A 22,254-nucleotide genomic window follows, 5' to 3' on the forward strand; every position below is an offset into this window, starting at 1 on the left:
CTGACGTAGCATCCGTTAAGAAGGCATTAATTTACAATTTAACAAAAAAATCATCAAAATCTAATGAGTGGTTCGCGAGAAATCCAACTTTGAAATTGGGACTAGTTTTTAGTGACCGTTTTTTTTGCCGGTGAGCTAATTTGTCCACTGCCGGATATATCTTCAGCTTTTTTATTTACCCAGGCGATACTTTAGGATCAAGTCATATTAACGTATTTAAATGGTTCAAAAAACATAAGCGCCTTAATTGATACGGCAATATCCGGTATGTTTCGACAAAAGAAGCTTCTATACAAATATTGGTTTTTGTTGGGGGCTAAAATAAATCATAGATGTGCTGACAATAGTTTCGAAGACTCTTTTTTTATTTTTAATTAATAAATTACAGGGGGAGGGGTAAATAAATAAAAACTACGTTATTTTTTTTAAAATTATAATCTACAAAAAAATAGACGAAACCAAAAATTCTTGAAAAAATGCAAAATCGTAAGATTCTTGCAGGCTGGGTCTTGGTCTTGCGCAAGTCTTGTAGTAGTAGATCTTGGTACTGGTCTTGCACTTCCAGCGCTTGCTGGATCTGCAATAAGTCTTGCTTTTTGTGCCAAACCAAGACCAGTTCCGCGTATCTGTTAATCTATTACCGTTTCCGAGTTACAGAGTGTGAATTACTACGCTACTATTTTGCTGTGGCAAAATTTCAGTGTCTATGAAATCATTTTCGGTGCATCTTTTTTTGCAGTATTGAATGGTTTAAGTGTATTTTTAAACGTTTTTTTTTAGCTCGACCCGTACGGTATTTATTTATTTGTTTGGGTCAAAATTAGAAATTGAAATTTAAGTACCTTCCTGTTGTCAGATTGATCTGAAATTTGGTACACACCTTTAGTTCCGATGACAATACAATATAGTAATATCAATAACATTGTAAATCTAAGATGGCCGCCAGTACAAAATGGCGGATTTCATATTTTTCCACAACCCCCTCAATATGGGTATCAAATGAAAGGGCTACACTAGTAGAATACTGTGATTATGATAAAATTTAAAATCCAAGATGGACGTCGTTACAAAATGGCGTATTAGGTGAGGGCAGGAGTAGTCGTCTCCAGAACAGTTGTGTCCAAGATTGTGTGACGTTAGAAGGACAGATAAAAAAAATAGGTGATTAGATGTACCTACGTAGTTAGCGGTACCTTTACCACCCAAGTTAAGGTAATAGGTTAAAACGTGCTGAGGACTGTATGGCATTAGGGTGGCTAAAAATGTAATGTCGCAAGTGTTTTCCCCTCAAGATTGGGCGCCTCTTGTTGTATATTATAGCCTTGCCCCTCTACTGGACCTCTGGGGGGGTCGACCGTTAAAATGTCCATTATTCGTGGGAACAACATGGAAACAATAAATAAAAAAACAAACAAAAATAAAAACGAAACTGCTACACAACGAAAAAGAAGGCTCGAAAAGGCGAAAGAAAAGTATAGAACGAAACGTGCAAAAGAAAGTGAAAATGAAACCTATAGTCGACTACAGAAACGAAGAGAACGGTTAGCAACAGAAACACCTGAGCAACATGATGCCAGGTTAATAGCACAACGTGAGAGACAAAGAGAGCTGGTAGAGTCAGAAACACCTGAGCGTCATGAGTCCAGGCTAGCATCACAACGTGACAGACAGAGAGAGTTGTTAGCGGCAGAAATACCTGAGCGTCATGAGTCTAGGCTGGCATCACAACGAGAGAGACAAAGAGAGTTCTTAGCGTCAGAAACACCTGAGCGTCATGAGTCTAGGCTAGCATCAGAACGCGACAGACAGAGAGAGTTGTTAGCGTCAGAAACACCTGAGCGTCAGATTGTAATAAATTATCAGGTAAAAAACCATGTAATAATGATGCACTAAATGAATTAAATAGAATGAGGAATATTCGGTAGGCATTTCCGTTAAATACTAAAAACTAGAAAATAAAAAATCGGTAAAAAAACTTTTAAGTTAAACGGTTTTATTATCTTATGTGCACTGAAAACTAGAAAATAATAATAACAATTAGGTATTTTGAACTTCTAGTTCAGAAATATTTTAGTACTAGGCAGAATATAGCTTTTAGGCATATTAGACTAAAATAAAAACGTGGGGCCCATTAACTATTGATGTAATACTTTCTTCTATACTAAGTGTGGATTGCATCGACTTACTATAATCGTAACTGGAGATTTTGACAATCAATATCCAGCAGTGGCGGCTTCACCAGCGAACGCCGAGCTCATGATCTACCGAAGTATAAAGATATGCTTTGCCATAGGTAGGATTTCAGAGGGGCCCCACGTTTTTATTTTAGTCTAATATGCCTAAAAGCTATTCTGGCTAGTACTAAAATATTTCTGAACTAGAAGTTCAAAATACCTAATTGTTATTATTATTTTCTAGTTTTCAGTGCACATAAGATAATAAAACCGTTTAACTTAAAAGTTTTTTTACCGATTTTTTATTTACATTAATTGTTTAATATTAATTATGTGTATGTTTCTATTAAGAAAAATCGATTTTTTATATAGGACAACCTGTATACTCAGTGATTCAATGAAAAAAACTTGATATTTTATTTATTTATATAGGGTGCTACAAATTCGAGGTACGAGCATTGGTAACTCAGTAACCGTAATAGATACGAACATAGTTAAATAGGGGCAAAGTTGCGCTTTGGGATGTTCACCAAGATGCCATCAAAAAAGTTTTAACAATTTCAAGGATTGCTGAGTTTTTTGAAAAAAAAAAACGATATTTTTGAAAATAAATTTTATTTTTTCCTGTTGATACTTTTTAGAAAATCAAAAAACTAATTGCACAGTCTCATAGCCACTTTATTAGTGCTAACTTATAATATTTTTAGATTTTCAAATCAGCTGATAATTTGTGAGATACAGGGGCCAACTTATTTCTTTTAAATACGGACCTGCATTTTTTATTTCAGATTTTGAAAGAACTCGCTCTCCTGAGTACAATGATATGCCACACTTAATATTTTTTTGTTTTGGAAATTTGGACACAATTTATTTAAACTAATTTTAAGTCCGGCTCTGTTTTTTTTAATATTTAATATATTGTTGCGGACCCGTGCCGTGTGAACTTAGCTTTAGGCCTGGTCACTCGCCTATGACTCATACGCCCAGCGATGCCGACGTTCTAAGAACGAATAAGAATTGACTAGACAAATCTGGATTGTCTGTTTCCCTCCTATATAAGCAGACGCCGGGGCATAAGGAGGATAGAGATAAATAACCGATCGACGCGTACAGTTACAATCGCAATAAATTGTAAATAAGTTATAAATAGTTCTTTAAGTCTTTTAATCGTTACTGTTTTTGTTAATTAGTGTTAAATAAATTGTGTTTAAATAAATTGTGACTTTCTATCCACACGGAACCGACGAAAAACGTAACAATATTCATCGTTACAATATTGATAATCTTTCAAACTTAACAGTGACGTGGGTTGAATACGTAAAATCAAATGCAATAAAATAATAAAAAATAATATAAATAAAATGTAATATAAACAATCAAGATGGATTGGAAATGGAAGAGCAGTATAATGGCCAGCGAGGTACCTGGACCGTCTGATGACGTCAAGTAATTCGACAGGTCCAAATTTTACAAAAAAGTGAAATCAACACATCTCGGCAGTTACAATAAAGAGTAGAAAATGCATTCGCAAGTACCGTATGATCGAGAAAAAACGGCGTCAGCGATGGCTATGAAATGAAGATCGCTGTTATTTTATATGTAAATTTATATTGGAAATGTCATCGATTGTCATTTCTCAGCCAAGTGGACGCCGTTTTTTTTCGATCATACGGTATAAGAAGATCTATTCAAAAGCTATAAATAAAATTGAACGAAAAATAAATTTGTGCAATAGGGAGGGTGGTAAGCCTTTCGAACATGTAGACTATGTAAAGCATTGGAAACTAGTTTGTAGAAGTTAATTTATTATTATATAATATATTCATAATAACTACGATTAATATTATGCAAATTATAAGATCGGTTAGTTCACAATAAGAAAATTTAAAAATAATATCTTTAAATTGCTGATCTGGATATTATTTATTTCAATCTTTCAATTGGCTCAATTTTCCTTATTCAATGTTAATTAGCACTGATCAATATTGTTGCGATGAATATTATCAGATTATATAATTTAAAAAACAGAGTCGAACTTGATTTTTCTTTAAATAATAATTAAATAGTTTTGTTGCTGTTAATGTACCCAAAACAAAAAAAAGTATAAAGTGTGACATATCATTGTACTCAGAAGACTGAGTTCTTTCAAAATCTGATATAAAAAATGCAGGTCCGTATTTAAAAAAATTAAGTTGGCCTCTGTATCTCACAAATTGTCAGCTAATTTTAAAATCTAAAAATACTACCAGATAGCCCTAATAAAGTGGCTATGAGAATATGCAATTAGTTTTTTGATTTTCTAAAAAGTAACGACAGGAAAAAATAAAATTAGTTTTTAAAAAAATCCGTTTTTCCAAAAAACTCAGCAATCCTTGAAATTTTTAAAACTTTTTTGATGGCAACTTGGTGAACAGCCCAAGGCCCAACTTTGCCCCAATTTAACCATCTTTGTATCTATTACGGTTTCCGAGATAATAATGCTCGTACCTCGAATTTGTAGCACCCTGTATATCTAGTCCCTGGAGATTTATTTATATCTTTAGTCATCTTCTTCATATTCAGCTTCATCTTGTTTTTTATCTTTTTCCTCTTTTAAATTCGTTTTAGATTTAAAATATATTTCAAGAATTGAATTGGTAGCATATTGCATACTAAAATTTGAATGATGATGTTCAAATAGCGCATGGCAGCACTTTATACATTTCTTTTACTTTGTAAAATAAAGAATAAAAATAACGATGATTGATAAAACATTCAGTGAATATTTTCATTAAAAAGTTACTACTTTATCTACTCGAAAACACATTAGTTTTCGTTTTTGGAACAACTTAATGTGTCGTGTGTGCATCAAAGCTAAATGGGGCTGTTTGCGCAGTCAAGTTTGAAACGAGCGTCCGACCCGTCCACTAGTTACATTAAAATCCGCTTGATCACGGCAACGGATAACAAGGCACTGGAAACAATTAAATTAGTGCCAGATTTGTGTGGCCGGATCGATGATGGTGCCGTTTAATTTGATAAATAATCCTCTTGGATTCCACACGCGCTTTGATTATAACGACTAATGGCCATTAAATATTTCAGTAGATTATTATATTGATTTTTGTTTTAAGTAAAACTTGTTCATACCTTGAATAAACTTTACCCATATTAGCATAATTAATTAAAATTGTTAGATAATTGATACTTGAAGAGTGATTGGTTTCTGGACGAAATGACGCAGGAACCGAGTAAAGAATTTTGAAACGAATACTGTAAAAGGGTATTGCGGATAAATGGGATAAAATGTTTTATCTACGTCACTGAGTTAAGAAGCTCTTAACTCACGTATTTTGAGTGAGTTAAGAGCTTCTTAACTCACGCATTTTCAGTACCGCACTCCTTGTTTAGATGATTACCAAAGAGAAAACAATATTTTGTAAAACATTTATTTTGCACTAAATTGGAAAAATATGTTATGAGTACCTTTTCATTTCCATAGTACTTTTTTTTCGGTGCACCATTTTTCATACTTAGAGTATGTATATTCATACTTCTATTTCGATCTTGCTGGAAGCAATCCAGAAATGGTTCTGAATGCCTCTTCTTCAATGTCAGAGGGAATACTTTCCGAATCACTCATTTTTTAAACTAGTGACATCAATATTGAAGAAATGTTGTTTTTCGGGTTATTAGACCGTCGTTGGTTGGAATTGGATCCTGACGTTTCGCTAGCTGCGCACACTAGACTGATCAGTCTAGACTCGTCACACTAGACTGATCACACTAGACAGTCTAGACTCATCAGTCTAGTGTGAGCAGTCGGAACAAACACACCTCTGAAGATGCTAACCACTCGTGCTAGCGAAACGTCAGGAACCAATTCCAACCGACGACGGCCTAATAACCCGAAAAACAACATTTCTTCAAACGATGGTCGCGAAAGCCTAAACAACTACGACATCAATATTATTTACTGTCATATTGACATTGACATGCATGGTGTTATTTGAACAAAGGTATTAAAGTAATTGATTTTTAGGATAGGTATATAGTTAAGTACAATAGTTTCTAAAATTCATTGTGTGTTTTTATAGTTAGACGTAGATAAAATATTGTACAATACATGCGACAACTCTACATGCGTTAACTCCATATACATGATGAGATAGAGATAGATAGATACATGCGTTAACTCCATTAAGATTTTACACGCGTATCTTAATGATGCTGTTAATCACTTGTATCGTAAATATCTATTATTTCATGATGTTTGGATAACACCCATGTTTTTAAACAAATGAGTTTTTTTAATCAGTTTATGTACGTTTTTTGAGAGGCTTAGATATTTTGGAGAGGGCAGCAGGGACGTATCATCAGCTTAATCAAGACTCCTATGTAAGAACATCAAGTTAGCGCGTCATCATCTGGAGGGAGGAGGGTCATGGTTAGGTTCCCACAATTGAAATTGACCTCAACACCAAAGAGACAATAGAGACTATTATAGATTCGGGAGGACATCGACACCGCTATCAGGTCTAAAGAGAGACCATGTTTAAAAAGTAACAACAAATTAATAAATATTTACGATACAAGTGAGTTAACAGCATCATTAAAACACGCGTGTGAAAACAAGAACAAAAACCACACAAGTATCTTAATGGAGTTAACTCGCGTGTATTGTACAATATTTTATCTACGTCTAACTATAAAAACACACAATGAATTTTAAAAATTATTGTACTTAACTATATACCTATCCTAAAAATCAATTACCTTAATACATTTGTTCAAATAACACCATGCATGGCAATGTCAATATGACAGTAAATAATATTGATGTCACTAGTTTAAAAATGAGCGATTCAGAAAGTATTCCCTCTGACATTGAAGAAGAGACATTCAGAGCCATTTCTGGATAGCTTTCAGCAAGATCGAAACAGAAGTATGAATATACATACTCTAAGTATGAAAAATGGTCCACCGAAAAAAAAGTAAACAAAACTATGGAAATGAAAAGGTACTCATAACATATTTTTCCAATTTATCCACTACTTATAAGCCTTCGTCTCTTTGGGCTTTCTTCTTGATACGTACTATCCCAAGTAGCAAATTTTATTTTATAAAGGCTGTATAAACAGCTATGTGATCATTTTTATAGGATACCGCAGTTCATATAACGTGCTATAAGACCGTAATATGATAGCTTTACAACCAAAAAAGGCCCATTTTTATACAACCGTTTAGTAGTATAGAAGTTCTATAAAAAGGGTATACAACTCTTATGCAACTATTTTACACAGCGTTATATAACTATTATAAAACTAGTTTTATTGTGTATTACATGGTCACATCTAAGAAACAGAACAATAAAAACATTTGATCATTTAGCGAGGTAAAAGAGTATTTTATTTTTTACCGAAGAATATTAGGAGCAAATTATATTTTAAACGTGTCGTAAAATGAATCTAGAGGATGTGGATTGTTAAAAAGGAGACTTTACTCGACGGTGAAAATGGCGGGTAGAGCCAGAAGGTACAACAAATATGTAATATAAAAAATCATTAATAGGGTTTAAAAAGTAGGGACAATTTTTGTTGCGCCGAAAATTTTACTGGTAGATTATAGGTATGTATTTGGCAAAAAATTAAAGCGCTTTAATTTCGATTAAGATTTACGTATAAATTTAAACAATAAAATAAAATAAAATTTTCAAAAATTCTTGTTTTTAATTTAATTAAACAGTTTATTACTGTATGTGGGAATCTTATCACAAAATAGTTCTCAAAAATAACATTTTACAATTTATTTTGATGTTTTTAATTTTGCTTCATATAATGGCGGCCATAGGCCATACAAAAATTCTGCCTTAAACATGGCGAATTATAATGCAACCATTTAATTATAAATGAATCCCTTAAATAAGTCTTTGTTGTAAAATAAAACGGTAGGATAAATATCTATCATTACGCAGAATTTCCAGGCACTATAGAACTATTTTTGATATATTGAGATTTGTGACAAATAGATATTGCCAAATCTCATTTGATTAGTATTTAAACTAACAAACATGATCAGGTTTTCATGGATTCATGCACGCAATGCATTTCATGCATGCCCGACGAGTGAGCGGCAACCTAAGGACTTGGAAAAACAACAATAAAACAATACGAACATTACTACAGTGAAACTTTTACATCAACGTGGCAACAATGCTTTGAAGAAGCCAGACAACCCGAGAGATTTTGGCTTTTGGGAACCCAGGGAATTCTCGGGATTATTTGCCGTAATTTCGATGAGTTTTTTTTCTTACATGCTCTTTATAACAACCACTGCGTTTGTTAACTTTTTCCAACTTTGTCCAGAATTCATAATAGCTGTGACTGATTATACTCGTACGTAGATATTACTTTTGCAACAACAACAATAACAAAATAAATAACTAGGTATACCATTTAATTTAAAATGAGGTTATATTATACATTGCCAGTTTTATAATGCAGATATTACAGCGAATTTATTTTGTTAATCAAAATTTTATCATATAAGGCTATATAACTAGTGTTGTATACAGCACCGTAGTTTAACGCAATAAAACATTCTACCATACAACGTAATACAACTTTAATAAGACAAGTTTAAGTAACTATTATATGATCTTCTGACTACTAGTTATATGAATATTATAGAACTCTTACATGGTAGGTATAAGAGTCTAATAAAATAATATATTTGTTATCATATAGCATTGTCTTATTAAGTGTTATATCATACTGAAAGAAATTATCGTGTAATGCGTTATAGGATACGTTGTAAAAACCACTAGAAAATAGTTTAATATGACAACTTTTATTAAAAAACAGAATGGTGGAAACCAAACGCTTAATAAAATCAAGCAGTGCTTAAGACAACGCTATTCGACTGTTATAAAATAATTCAATCCTTTTAGAACTTCTTTTTGCTACTTGGGATATAATGAATATATACGTATACTATTAAAATGAATATATGTATATGCTTCATCAGCCATTTACTTGAAAGATTGTTCAAACTGTATCATTAACATTTTTAATAAATAAGTTTTCATGTTTTTATAATTATTATCAATAGAACAGTTTATTTGTATTTAGTAGGTATTTAGTGCAAAATAAATGTTTTACATTTTTTTCTCTTTGGTAGTCATCTAAACAAGGAGTGCGGTAATGAAAATGCGTGAGTTAAGAAGCCCTTAACTCACTCAAAATGCGTGAGTTAAGAGCTTTTTAACTCACTGACGTAGATAAGTTTCATTTTTAATATCTATCCCCTTATTATAGTTATATCCAGTGAGAGATACAGAGGAGGGGGGGGGAGGGCCCGGGGCCAAAGCCCATTCAAAAACATTCATGGCGATTCCAATTCCAATTTTTTAGGCAAATTATGAATTAATGTGTTTTGGTGCCTGAAGAAGCGACAATAAAGTCGCGAAACGTCGCAAAAACATTGTTTCCTTTTGAGCCTTCCCAAACACCCACGATTTTTTCCTTTCTGCCTAAGAAAAATTTATTTTTTATATAGGACTCCCCGTATATTTTTAATTAACTGAAAAGGAATTAAAATTACCTTTCCAAAAATATGTCACACTTGATATTTTGCTATAGTCCCCTTGGAAATACAGAACTTTTAAAACTTTGCCACTTTTAACTAGTAGGCTTTGGACCCCTTATTGATGATCTTGATGATCTGCCCCTAATGGAACTCGAAAACATATTTTTCCAGGAAGACGATGTACCGCCGCAGAACGCTGAAGTTATCAGCAAATTTTTGCAGCCAATTTTGAGAATAATTGAATAGCTAACCAATATCCCAGTCGTTGGCCGCCGAGGCCGCCTGCGGATTTCTATCTTTGCGGTAGAATAAAAGTTGTTATTTTTAAATTGCCCGTATAATCTAGACAAAAATTAGAAGTACTTAGCTGTTATGCGAGGGTATCATTCACCCCTACTGTGTAATGACTTCCGCGAGAAATGTTCAAAAACGGTCTCATCTGTCCATAACAGAAGAGGGTCGAAAGGTTGAACACCTGTAGCAAAATCTTAATCTTGCTTCTGTCTATCCATGGTTATCTAAAGTTTAGAGATAAGTTTCTAAGTCCACCTACACGATTTTCCTTGCATCCACTTCTCTTGCCGTTCGTGCATCAAATTTGCTCTTGCCGTGTCTTTCGGTAATGGTTAAAATATTTATATACGTCAGTGAGTTAAGAAGTTCTTAACTCACGCATTTTGAGTGAGTTAAGAGCTTCTTTACTCACGCATTTTCATTACCGCACTCCTTGTTTAGATGACTAACCACAGAGAGAAAAATATTTTGTAAAACATTTATTTTGCACTAAATTGGAAAAATACGTTATGAGTACCTTTTCATTTCCGTAGTTGTGTACTTTTTTTCTCGTTGCACCATTTTTCATACTTAGAGTATGTATATTCATACTTCTGTTTCGATCTTGCTGGAAGCAATCCAGAAGTGGTTCTGAATGCCTCTTCTTCAATGTCAGAGGGAATACTTTCCGAATCGCTGATTTTTTAAACTAGTGACATCAATATTATTTACTGTCATATTGACATTGCCATGCATGGTGTTATTTGCACAAAGGTATTAAGGTAATTGATTTTTAGGATAGGTATATAGTTAAGTAGAATAATTTATTGTGTGTTTTTATAGTTAGACGTAGATAAAATATTGTACAATACACGCGAGTTAACTCCATTAAGATACTTATGTGGTTACACAACTCGTGCTACGCACTCGTTGTGCAATTTTCACACTCGTATCTTAATGATGCTGTTAACTCACTTGTATAGTAAATATCTATTAAAGAAAAGGACACCCGTGGTAGCGTTTAAAGCTTCTGTTCAAAATCAAAACAGAAATTTGAGACAGAGAAAGTTTAATAAATCTGATAAAGGTTTACAAGGATCAGCTTCAGTTGGTGCCGAAATGATAATGTCATCGTTATCATATTATTGTAGAAATAAAGGGATCAAGACTTCTATCACTGTTGGTGTAGTAGTTTTACCTAATGTTGGAAAAATCACAGTTATTAATAGTTTGAGGATTGAGGAGATCTCGTGTTTGTAATGTACGTGCAAGTCTAGGTATATCAAAATAAACATACTCACAATAAGCTACTATTCTAGTTTAAATCGTTTCCGCATCCATTAGTGGATATGCACTAGAAGAATATAATATAACTTTAAATCCCTGTATACTGCAGCTGCAATTATAATTAACCGAATCGTTAGATATCGAAATCTCGCTCAATAAATTATCTCTCACCCAGACGCAAATTACCTAAAACGGCAATTGACTTCGCTCGCGCAGCACCATTAACTCCGACCCGGTAATTCCCCCGCACCGAAGCAACGAAGAAGATGGCGGAGAAGGAACCAACAAACAAGAAAACGACAACTACGCCGACGATACCAACAATAGGCCGTGCGGAACGGAGACACGTAATTAACAGCCTTAGCTTAATTGCCTCCGGGCTCGTTAGCAAGCCGTGAACTCCGTAATTAATCCGTGGTACCGCTGGCGGTGGTGGGGGGAGTGGGGGAAAGGCGAGAGGGGGAGGTACAGTGGTGGGGAGGCCGCGGCAATCGATACGGCTGCCGGGGGCGGTCGGTGTCGCTATCGGTGGCGGCGGGCTCGCGACAAGACAAACGCCGCCGCCGAAATCAATACGCCACGGGGCGAACGATGCGTTAACCGCACTCATTAGCCGAATAAACCTGCGGGTGGAAGGGGGGGAATGCGGTTGACGGACGGGGGGACTGATGGAGGCACGGGAGTGGTCTGGCTTGTGGCCAGTGGCCGATGGTCGTGTTTTTTTTTATCTATGTTGCCGATGTGAGCCGAGCATTCGATGCAGGTTCCTAACTTTTTTTATATTTTTAAATTTTGAATAGTAATAGATTACTGACACGACGCGACGCCGACATCTCGATTTTTTATTTGGTTTTCCGAGACCTCTATCGATCTTGAAATATACAAAAAATCTCTAGATAACAATGGATAGAAATACAATGAATATTCGGCTACTATCCTGTATTAGTCTTTACTTATATCCGGTATTTGACCGAATATATACTACGTACTGTTCGATCAAATACGAAATACTTAAAAAGATAGATATCACTAAAAATTTGGCCATTTTACTAACAAATAAATGTAGGTTCATATACACAGGAAATGCGAATTGCGAATATTGTTGTTATTGGTCGATTCCAAAAAAAAATACGGAGGTGGCAAAATTGAGAGAAAGTTGTTTTAATATTTTGAGAAATCGCATAATTTAAAATCTGGAGGCGGGAGCACAAATTACCTATAACAGATGCGAAAGAAAGCGACTGCATCGGAAACCGCTCGGCAAACCCCACACGCCTATTGAGGGGTGTAAATACACCAGTCGTTTAGTCCGGAAACCTATGCTGTGTCGTATTCGCTTGCTGGAATGACATAGTGCGTGGTTATATGTTTCTTTTTTAAAACGGGTGTAGGATTTTTGTTGAACTTTTGAACTGTTATTTCTAAGTTTTGGTAATTTGTATATCTTATTTAAAATGGGATACAAATGTGTTTATTTATAAGGAAAAAAAATATATTTATAGTATAAAAAATTGATTTATTTAACAAAATTTAATTAAAAATGTGACAAAATAGTACCTTTCTATTGGTTCTATCGGACTTTTTTCGACTATATAAATCTTTATTTGTAAACTTTAATACATCAAATATTTTCAATCTAATAAATCATTTAATGATGTAAATAAGAGGAAATTTCTCACATGGGTGGTCAAATTCTATAGTTTTCATTATATCAAACAGCCTCTGAGAAATGTTTTCAACTCAAAATGCCTTTAATTATGTTTGACTACATCAATTAAAAGGGTCTTCAAATACATCAATGTGATATTTGTCTAAAATTTGCAAAAGAATCCGAATCTCTGGATAACTCGAAATTATTTACCCATTTAAAAGCCTTTGATCATGAAAGTGGAAAAATTTGTTCATTTTATTTACTGGAAATGGAAAAATTATTTATATTAAATTTTGATGAGTTTTGCACTGAAGAAAACATTCAGAGGCTGTTTGATATAATGAAAACTATAGAATTTGTGAGAAATTTCCTCTTATTTACATCATTAAATTATTTATTAGATTGAAAATATTTCATGCATTAAAGTTTACAAAAAATAAAGATTTATATAGTCGAAAAAAGTCCGATAGAACCAATAGAAAAGTAACTATTTTGTCACATCTTTAATTAAATTTTGTTAAATAAATTAATTTTTTATAATATAAATATCTTTTTTTTCCTAATCTCCTACGAACTGATATAATATGACGAGCAATCTATTAAATTACTGTGAGATTATATGCCTCGATAACCTATTGGTGCAGATTATTTTCACCCAAACAAATAATAACCCAAACTATACATTGATGCGGATTGTCTATGAACTCTTTCTGAAGGTCACAGAAACCTGAACGCGTAATTCGGTGTTCTTTCGCATCTGTTGTTAATTTGTGGCGGGAGTATTGAAAATGATTTAATTTTTGTGAATATTCGCTGCGAATTTTGAGTGTTTAGGTTATAAAATGTCAGTTATTTCTTGTTACAGTTATAATAATATAAACATTGGTTAAGATGGCAGAAACTTAAAAGGGTATGAAAAAATCGTGTCCAATCATTATTAGGTACTTAGTTTTTTACAATCTACTTTTTTTAATTTGCAGTACGAAGTTCAATATTTTGACTGGAAACTGATAATGTTGTTCGAACATTTTCAAAACTATTGAGAATCGAAATTCTTCTATGTATTTTATTGTTGCTGTTTTTTATTAATAAATATACAGTAATAGATCGTCTTCTACGCCAAAAATAAGTAGCTTCGTTTTTTCTCATAAACGTTGACCCCCCAGATTTTGAATATAGTCTCTCGTTAAATTCATCACTATTGCTAGGTCTTGATAGACAGATCTTTGCGACACCTATACAAATTTTGTACAGTCCAGTATTGGCTTCTCTATTGTTTACTCACCGTTTACAAGCCGTTAATAGGTTTTTTAAAGGTTTGGGCATTGTAAAATATGTCTAAACCTATGTGGCGGATCCTCTCTCCAAAAAATCCCATATGGGTATTTCGCAACTGCAGAATCTAAAAAAAATAGTTATTTTTTGTAAACACTTGTGGCGTTAATCCCAAACGTAAACTACTTGTCAGAATTTAGGTTTACAGATATACAAATTTGCCTAACGAAAGTTTATCTCTTTCCGTCGTCGGAAACAAAATAAAAATAAAAAGAATAAAGAAAAAAACTATTTAAAATATTTAAATTCAAAATCATTCGAGAACACTTTAGTTTTTTTAAAACGTCTACAAAAACCGTTGACGTTCTGTTAAAAAAATATTTTTCTTGCTTCCGACGACGGAAAGAGATAAACTTTCCGAAACGTTAAGCATTTTTTTGTTCGTTAGGCAAATTTGTATTTCTGCAAACCTATATAACTTCTAACAAGTAGTTTCCGTTTGGGATTAACGCCAGAAGTGTATACAAAAAATAACTATTTTATTTTGTAGATTTTGCAGTGGCGAAATACCCATATGGGATTTTTTGGAGTTTGGGCATTCTGAAAATACATGCCAAATTTGAACAATTTTAGGCTAGACTTTTTAAACTCATTTAAGAAAAACTGCATATATTTTTAAATTAAAACTGAATATGCAACAATGCCAGGTAAACGGCAATATACCTTAAGTTGTCAACTTATAATTTTGTCAATGTCAAATTATATTTCCTAAATATTAGGTTTTTGTTGGAATTTCGTCTACTTTGAACTAAATTGATCTAATTTTTAAGTTGTAAATTACAAAAATACATATTGGGTATATTCACCGTAGGAACTACAATATAGTAGCGTAGACATCACAACAAATTGCATTCAATCATAGGTGGTACTTGTTCAGTTTTAATTTAAAAATAGATGTAGTTTTTCTTAAATGAATTTTTCAAAATTGGCATGTGTTTTCAGCATGTCCAGAGGTCTGGACTCCAGACCTTTAAAAAAACCTATTTACGACTTCCCTGTAAAATCAATAGAGGAACCGATATTTTGACAGTTCAAAAATTGCATGGGATTTCCTACAGGGACCGGCAATAGCTTGGTTTGGTTTAAAAATACTTTTTCGGCAAGAGTGCGGCGGGCATCTGTAGCTCCTAGAATAAAAAACTTGGGAATTTTGTTTAAGTGTAAACCTAAAGTATGAACAAGGATGTATTTCAGAAAAATATTTTAACTTCTATAGGGTGACTCAAAAAAGTGTGAGTAGATTGGGATGATTTTTCTTACTATATATATTATTGCATTTTTGGCTTCCTTTCAGATCATGAATAAATATATTTTTCAGAATATGAATAAATATATTTCGATAGTTTCTGAGATATTAATAAATAAATAAATAAAAAAAATATACTTTTCAACCTTCATTAAAAAAAATATTACAAATACAAGAACTGTCCTGAAATCAAAACTATATTAGGTATTTGGTTTTTTTAGGTAAAGTATTTCTTTTGATTTTTTAGGTAAAGTTTTAGGCAACAGAGACACCTTAGACAACTCCTAAGAGTCCGGTGGTTCCATCATGTCTCAAACGTATCGGTCCTTGAAAAAGCTAACTGCGAGAGTATTGAAGTCATGGTCACAAAATCCCGCTTAAGATGGACTGGTCACGTATGCAGAATGCAAGAAAACCGCATACCAAAATCTCTGCTTTACGGTGAGCTTGTAGACGGTAAGAGGAGGCCGGGTGGACAACTGAAAAGCAGAATGAGTGGGAAAAAGCAGCTCACAATAGAACTCAATGGAGAACAGGGCCGTATCTAGACCAAAATTTCGGGGGATTCGGCTTGGGGGAGGGGTACAAAAGCTGCTAGGAAAAAAGCATAATAAAAAATCGCTTTGGGCTACACTCAAATCTTAATTGAAAATAAAATTTTAAAAAAGTAACAGGTAAAAGTTATTAATCTTAAAGGATAAACTGGTCTTTTCCCTGGAAAAACGATTGACTACCTCTTCGATATCGATATTTATTTCTCTATGTACGCTTAATAGAGCAAGTCCTGTCAATCGCTCCTGACCTGTAGAGTTACGTAGGAAGTCTTTCAATCGTCTTATGCCGCAACCGCACATGCGGGATTTAGCGAACTCCGAGCGCTCGTCAACTACCGAACGCTCGTGATCGGACTTCGCCTTTCCATCCACACATGCGGGCTCTGATAGCAACAACATAGAGACGAGCGCTCGTTCTCGCCGCCGATCGAGTCGCCGAACTCCGACTTCCTCATTCACACACATAGGAAATCGGCGAAGCCCCGATCCGAGATCGCCGAATACCGCATGTGCGGTTGCGGCATTAGGGTTGAAAAAGACCTTTCTGGTGTAGCTGTTGACACTGATAGAGTTGCTAGGATCATTAATAAAATGTATATATTTGGAAATATACACTGGTTACACTCCGATTATCGTTTCGATGGCGTTTTTAGGTCGGTCGACTGCAGGTAGCTGTTTCCATTTTTGCCGCCATAAGTCTAGTTTTGCCGCTAAAGTGTCATAGTCCAAGAATTATTTGTTTAATAGCAGAACAATAACAAACGTTAATCACGTTAATGACCAGCAAAACACACAACATTCAAAATCTTGTCCTTGTCAAACTTTTGCTGTTTTAAACACTTGAATGTTGAAAGTCGAAAATCGAAAATGACATTTGCTTTCAAAGTGGAAAAGTGAGGTTAGGGTGTATAATGTATATTCATCAATGACTAAAGAATACAAGGACAAATAGCACCCGAGACCAAACTGTGACCATTCTTGCAAACAGTGTCGTGGCACATATTTTACTTAACATTGCCGCTTGAAGGGATATTTATATTTTTGATATTATATGTTTTCACTACGCCTATGGTGTATCGGGTGGTATCATATACTAATTAATTATGAAAAAAATGTATTAAAATATTGACAAAAGGCACATAACTAGTATCGACGTGTAGTACATATCAAGTACATATAATATCAGAAAAATAATTATCGAATTCAATAAAAAAAAACACTAAAAAGGTGTAGGGGACTGTTTATTTCCCTATAAAACGTAACTTCTGGTTCTTTCTTATCATTGCGCCTTTTACACTTGAAGGCTGAACAAATTACCATTGTAATAAAGTTTATACAAAGTTCACTACACACAACCATTTACTACAACTATTAAAAATCGCTAAAATTTTAGCTGATGACCAGCTGATGATGTCGTTATGTCTAAAAAGTTGGCGTCTAAGGTCACAAATTCTGCAGCCCGTATATGGGCGTTACATGTTCTGGTATTCTTTAGTCATTGATATTCATCCATCTTCTTCTTCTTTTTTGTTTCGTTCTTACTTACTTACTTAATGATCATTACTTTTTAAAAATTTTCGGCCATAATTTCGGGGGGGGGGGTTTGAACCCCCAAAACACCCCCCCAGGTACGGCCCTGATGGAGAAGGGTTGTAAACTCAGTTAACAGCGACAACCAAAAAGTAAAGAGGCAACAAAGCAATGAGATTTTTGAATGTCCGGAGTGCGGTAGGCAGATAACATCACGTATCGGGCTTTTCAGTAAGGAAAAGCTCATGAAATAAAAAGCCTTGGTGACCATCTTCTTTATATGTGTCGAATACTCGTCAGCGAGTAACGGCTGTATGTATGTATGTATGTATGTAATAGTTACTTTAGACGGTCTATACTTAACTTTGCTATAATAACGTAATCTTTTCAATCATACAGGATGCTCAAAATTCAAATTTCAATTCAATTCTAATTTCAATTCTTCTTCGCAAGCTTTCTAAAATACAAAATAATTTTTCTTTGTTTTTTAAGTGGAACACCCTGTATATTATTTTTTATTAGATGGAGAATTAACAAAAGAACATTTTTTGTATTTAAAGTATTTCAAAATTTTTAATGCACGCAGATACACGCAGTATTATTTCATATGGCGCTTTCAATGGTAAAATACGCCAGAAAATTTTTTGTGGACTTTGAAAAGGTTTACTATGGAAAATGCCATATGAAATATAAAACCGCAAATATCTGCGAAACCGTTAAAAATGTTGAAATACTCTAAATACAAAATATGTTCATTTTTTAATTATCCATCTATTGAAAAAATAATATACAGGGTGTTCCATTTAAAAAAACGAAGAAATTAAAATTATTTTATATTTTAACAGAGGAAGCGATAACGGCAACAATTCGGGGTACGCTCTAGTGCTACTGAAAACTAAAATAGAGGATACAGACATCAGCACTACGCAAATACGACCTTAATCTACGTTTTAGAACAATTTGGAACTGAAACGGGTCCTTGGTACAGTTATCTTTTGCAACTGGAACAGCTTCTACCAGTTATTAAAATATCGCTGTTCCAACCATAACTACTGGATTTTATCCTCCCTTTCTAATTCTTTATTGACCCCGATGTTTTTGTTCCAGTTAAAGACCACCAATCCGACGACGACGACGACCTCCGCAGCGACGTGAGCGAGGACCCCAAAGACCCCGGCTCCAAAAAGAAAAAGGGCGACTCAAAATCACAAAACGCGGGCAAACCACGGCGCGCCCGTACCGCCTTCACCTACGAACAGTTGGTCGCCCTCGAGAACAAGTTCAAAACGACGCGCTACCTGAGCGTGTGCGAACGGCTCAACCTGGCCCTTAGCCTGAGTCTTACAGAGACCCAGGTAAAAATCTGGTTCCAGAACCGTCGCACCAAGTGGAAGAAGCAGAACCCGGGCATGGACGTGAATTCTCCCACCGTGCCTCCGCCCAGTTCTGGAGGTGGGTTTGCGGGTTTCCCCGGGCATCACGCGCATTCTGGACTTTTGTACTCTCATCACGTACCGTACGGGTCGGTTTATCCTCTGCAACCGGCCGGTTCGGGTACGTATACGCCGTACTTCCATCTGACGAATCACAGTCACAATTTAGGGTCGTGAGTGTCGACTTAAGTAAAATTATGGATTTCATTGTAAAAAGTAGTGATTAGTGATAACGTTAAAAAATACTCAAATTTGTGATGAGATTGAACATTTATGTGATGAAGAGACTTAGTAATAAAAGTTGTCTTTTTTGTATGAAATGTACATAATATTTATAATATTTAGTATAGAAATAGAATAAGACATTCGTTGAACATATTGTAGGTACTTATTATGAATGTTATGGATTTTTTTACTATGATTATAAAAGACTAAGAATTTTTTTTATTCAAAGTTTAAGACCGTTTAGCCATTGTTCACCGTTACGTCATTATTGTACAGGGTGGTCCGAATCAATGACTAAAGAATCCAAACATAAATAACACCCGAGACCAAATTGTTACCATGGCACCAATCAGTGCCGTGGCCATATATTTTTCTTAACTTAGCTGCTTGAAGGGATATTTATATTTTTGATAAATGTTTTGACTACGCCTATGATGTAGGCGGTGGTATCATACTAATTAATTACAAATAGCCGTATTCAAATGTTAACAAAAAGTACAAAACTAGTATCGACGTATAGCACACATCAAGTACATATAATATCAGAAAAATAATTATCGAATTCAATAAGAAAACTAAGAAAACGCTAAAAAGGTGGAGCAGACTGCTTATTTTCCTATGAAACTTTGAAACTTTAACACACTTTTACACTTGAAAACTGAACAACTAATCGCCATCAAAACTAATCGCCCAAAAATATAAATTAGTAAAAACCAACTAACCCCACCAAATAACCAATGAATTAACACCCTCCAAATAACCACGATAACCAAAACTTAATACTTGCCTTGCTGGGGCTAGACGCAAATGGTCCGAACTGTATTCCGGAAAAATAAAACACTAAATCACCACAATACACCAAAACACTTTTACTTTTACACTGGACGCGCGTTTTGCTAACCATATTAGCATCATCAGCAGATGATTATAAACTAAAATACAATGTACAATTGGAGCGTTTATATACTCGCTAAGTGGGCACAGAGTGGGCGTGGCAAGATCTAGCCAACCGAGTCAGAACCCACCGAGCATAACAGTTAGATTTCCGCCACTAGAGTAGTAGGAACAAAGAACTTGAAGGAATTAGACCGTTGTCTCTGTTCATACTATCTTTACATTTATTAATTCTGATGCTGTCATATGCATCTAATTGCCTGTAATTTGAGACTTGTTTAAGTAATTTTAAGTTATTAAGATCTATACAATGTTCTTTATCAAGAATATGTTCGGCAACGCAAGATTTATCAGGTCTACCATATCTTATCTGAGCTAAATGTTCTTTAAATCTAGTGATCTTTTGATCTTCTAGTTTGCCCAACATATTTCTGATTACAATCTTTACAAGAAATTTCATAAATACCCGACCTTTCCAGTAGAGGTGTTTTATCCTTTTGGATTACCTAATAATTGTTGTAATTCTACTGGAAAGGTCGGGTATTTATGAAAGTTCTTGTAAAGATTGTAATCAGAAATATGTTGGGCAAACTAGAAGATCAATATTAACTAGATTTAAAGAACATTTAGCTCAGATAAGATATTGTAGACCTGATAAATCTTGCGTTGCCGAACATATTCTTGATAAAGAACATTGTATAGATCTTAATAACTTAAAATTACTTAAACAAGTCTCAAATTACAGGCAATTAGATGCATATGAAAGCATCAGAATTAATAAATGTAAAGATAGTATGAACAGATCCAATTCCTTCAAGTTCTTTGTTCCTACTACTCTAGTGGCGGAAATCTAACTGTTACGCTCGGTGGGTTCTGACTCGGTTGGCTAGATCTTGCCACGCCCATTCTGTGCTCACTGAGCGAGTATATAAACGCTCCAATTGTAGATTGTATTTTAGTTTATAATCATCTGCTGATGATGCTAACATGGTTAGCGAAACGCGCGTCCAGTGTAAAATTAAAAGTGTTTTGGTGTATTATGGTGATTTAGTGTTTTATTTTGCTGTGTAACACCAAAGGTTCCAACCCTCAACTGTAATGTATTCCGGAAACGTTGAAAAATTAAGTTGCTGATGCTTTAGAAATTCCCATTTTTAAAGCATCAGCAACTCTCTATATTATTTTTTAAAAACGCTATCAATTTGTATTTTACTAAGAAATATTATACCTTCGCATTGTACTTACTTCATATACGGAATCCACGAGAAAAGTGTTCTATCAGCGTCTCTTTCTCGAGAAAATAATTTATAAGCTTAGCAATGAGCTCTTGTTCATTTTGACAACATCTTTGAGGCATTTTCGCAATAAAAAAATTTGAATTTTGTTTGACAGCAACAATCGATTTTTAATTTTGACATTGATCGATGTCCGTCAATAAAACTATAACCCCAAATCAAATGACAATGACAATTACTAAAATAATATGCAGTAATTTACGAAATGCCGTAATGACGTCACCAATGTCTCTTATCCGGTTGTCAAGTGATTGAGAGAGTTCGATAATATATGACGTAACATTGAACGATTGCTTAACATTCTATATGTCGAACTGAAAATATATTTTTGAGCAATTCTTAAAAATACAGTTTAAGAGAGAACCGCTAAAGAATGAAGATATCTGTTCTAAGTAAAAAAACTATAGTTCATACCAAATAAACTTTTGGTCACGTGATTAAGGTTGACCGGCACAGAGTTCTACATATTTTCATTTAATCAAAATATTTTAGAAAACAAAAATAAATTAACTATAAAGACAGTTATTATTAACATCAATAAAACTCACCTTCTTAACAGCACTTAAGGAACATAACAGGCCATTAGTAACGCTTTCCAGTTCAAAATATTCTAATAAAGTTGCGATGAGTTTTTTACGGCTATTAAGCTATCTTGGACACTTCGCACTAAAAGAGGTTCTAAAAAGAACAATGTTCAACTGCCAGGTCTGCTAGTAAACATTTTTAAGCTTAAAGTATCACAGCATTATTTATTTAAATTAAAACTCGTAATACAAAATTAAAGTGTCAAA

The 22,254-nt window shown here is 34.1% G+C and overlaps 1 protein-coding gene across 1 annotated transcript in view; it reads left to right on the plus strand.

Annotated features, from left to right (window-relative positions):
• The window catches only part of LOC115884353 (homeobox protein slou), a 32,266-nt gene extending 12,760 nt beyond the window's left edge, over window positions 1-19,506 (plus strand). Inside the window, exon 2 of the mRNA XM_030902911.1 lies at window positions 18,724-19,506. Within this exon, the coding sequence (XP_030758771.1) occupies window positions 18,724-19,226 (503 nt within the window). The 3' untranslated portion in view covers window positions 19,227-19,506. The remainder of the gene's footprint in view (window positions 1-18,723) is intronic.
• Window positions 19,507-22,254: the final 2,748 nt, after the last annotated feature.

The sequence above is a fragment of the Sitophilus oryzae genome, unplaced genomic scaffold (genome assembly GCF_002938485.1).
Source record: "Sitophilus oryzae breed Bouriz unplaced genomic scaffold, Soryzae_2.0 scaffold_227_pilon_pilon, whole genome shotgun sequence".
In the NCBI taxonomy this organism is placed as follows: Eukaryota; Metazoa; Arthropoda; class Insecta; order Coleoptera; family Curculionidae; genus Sitophilus; species Sitophilus oryzae.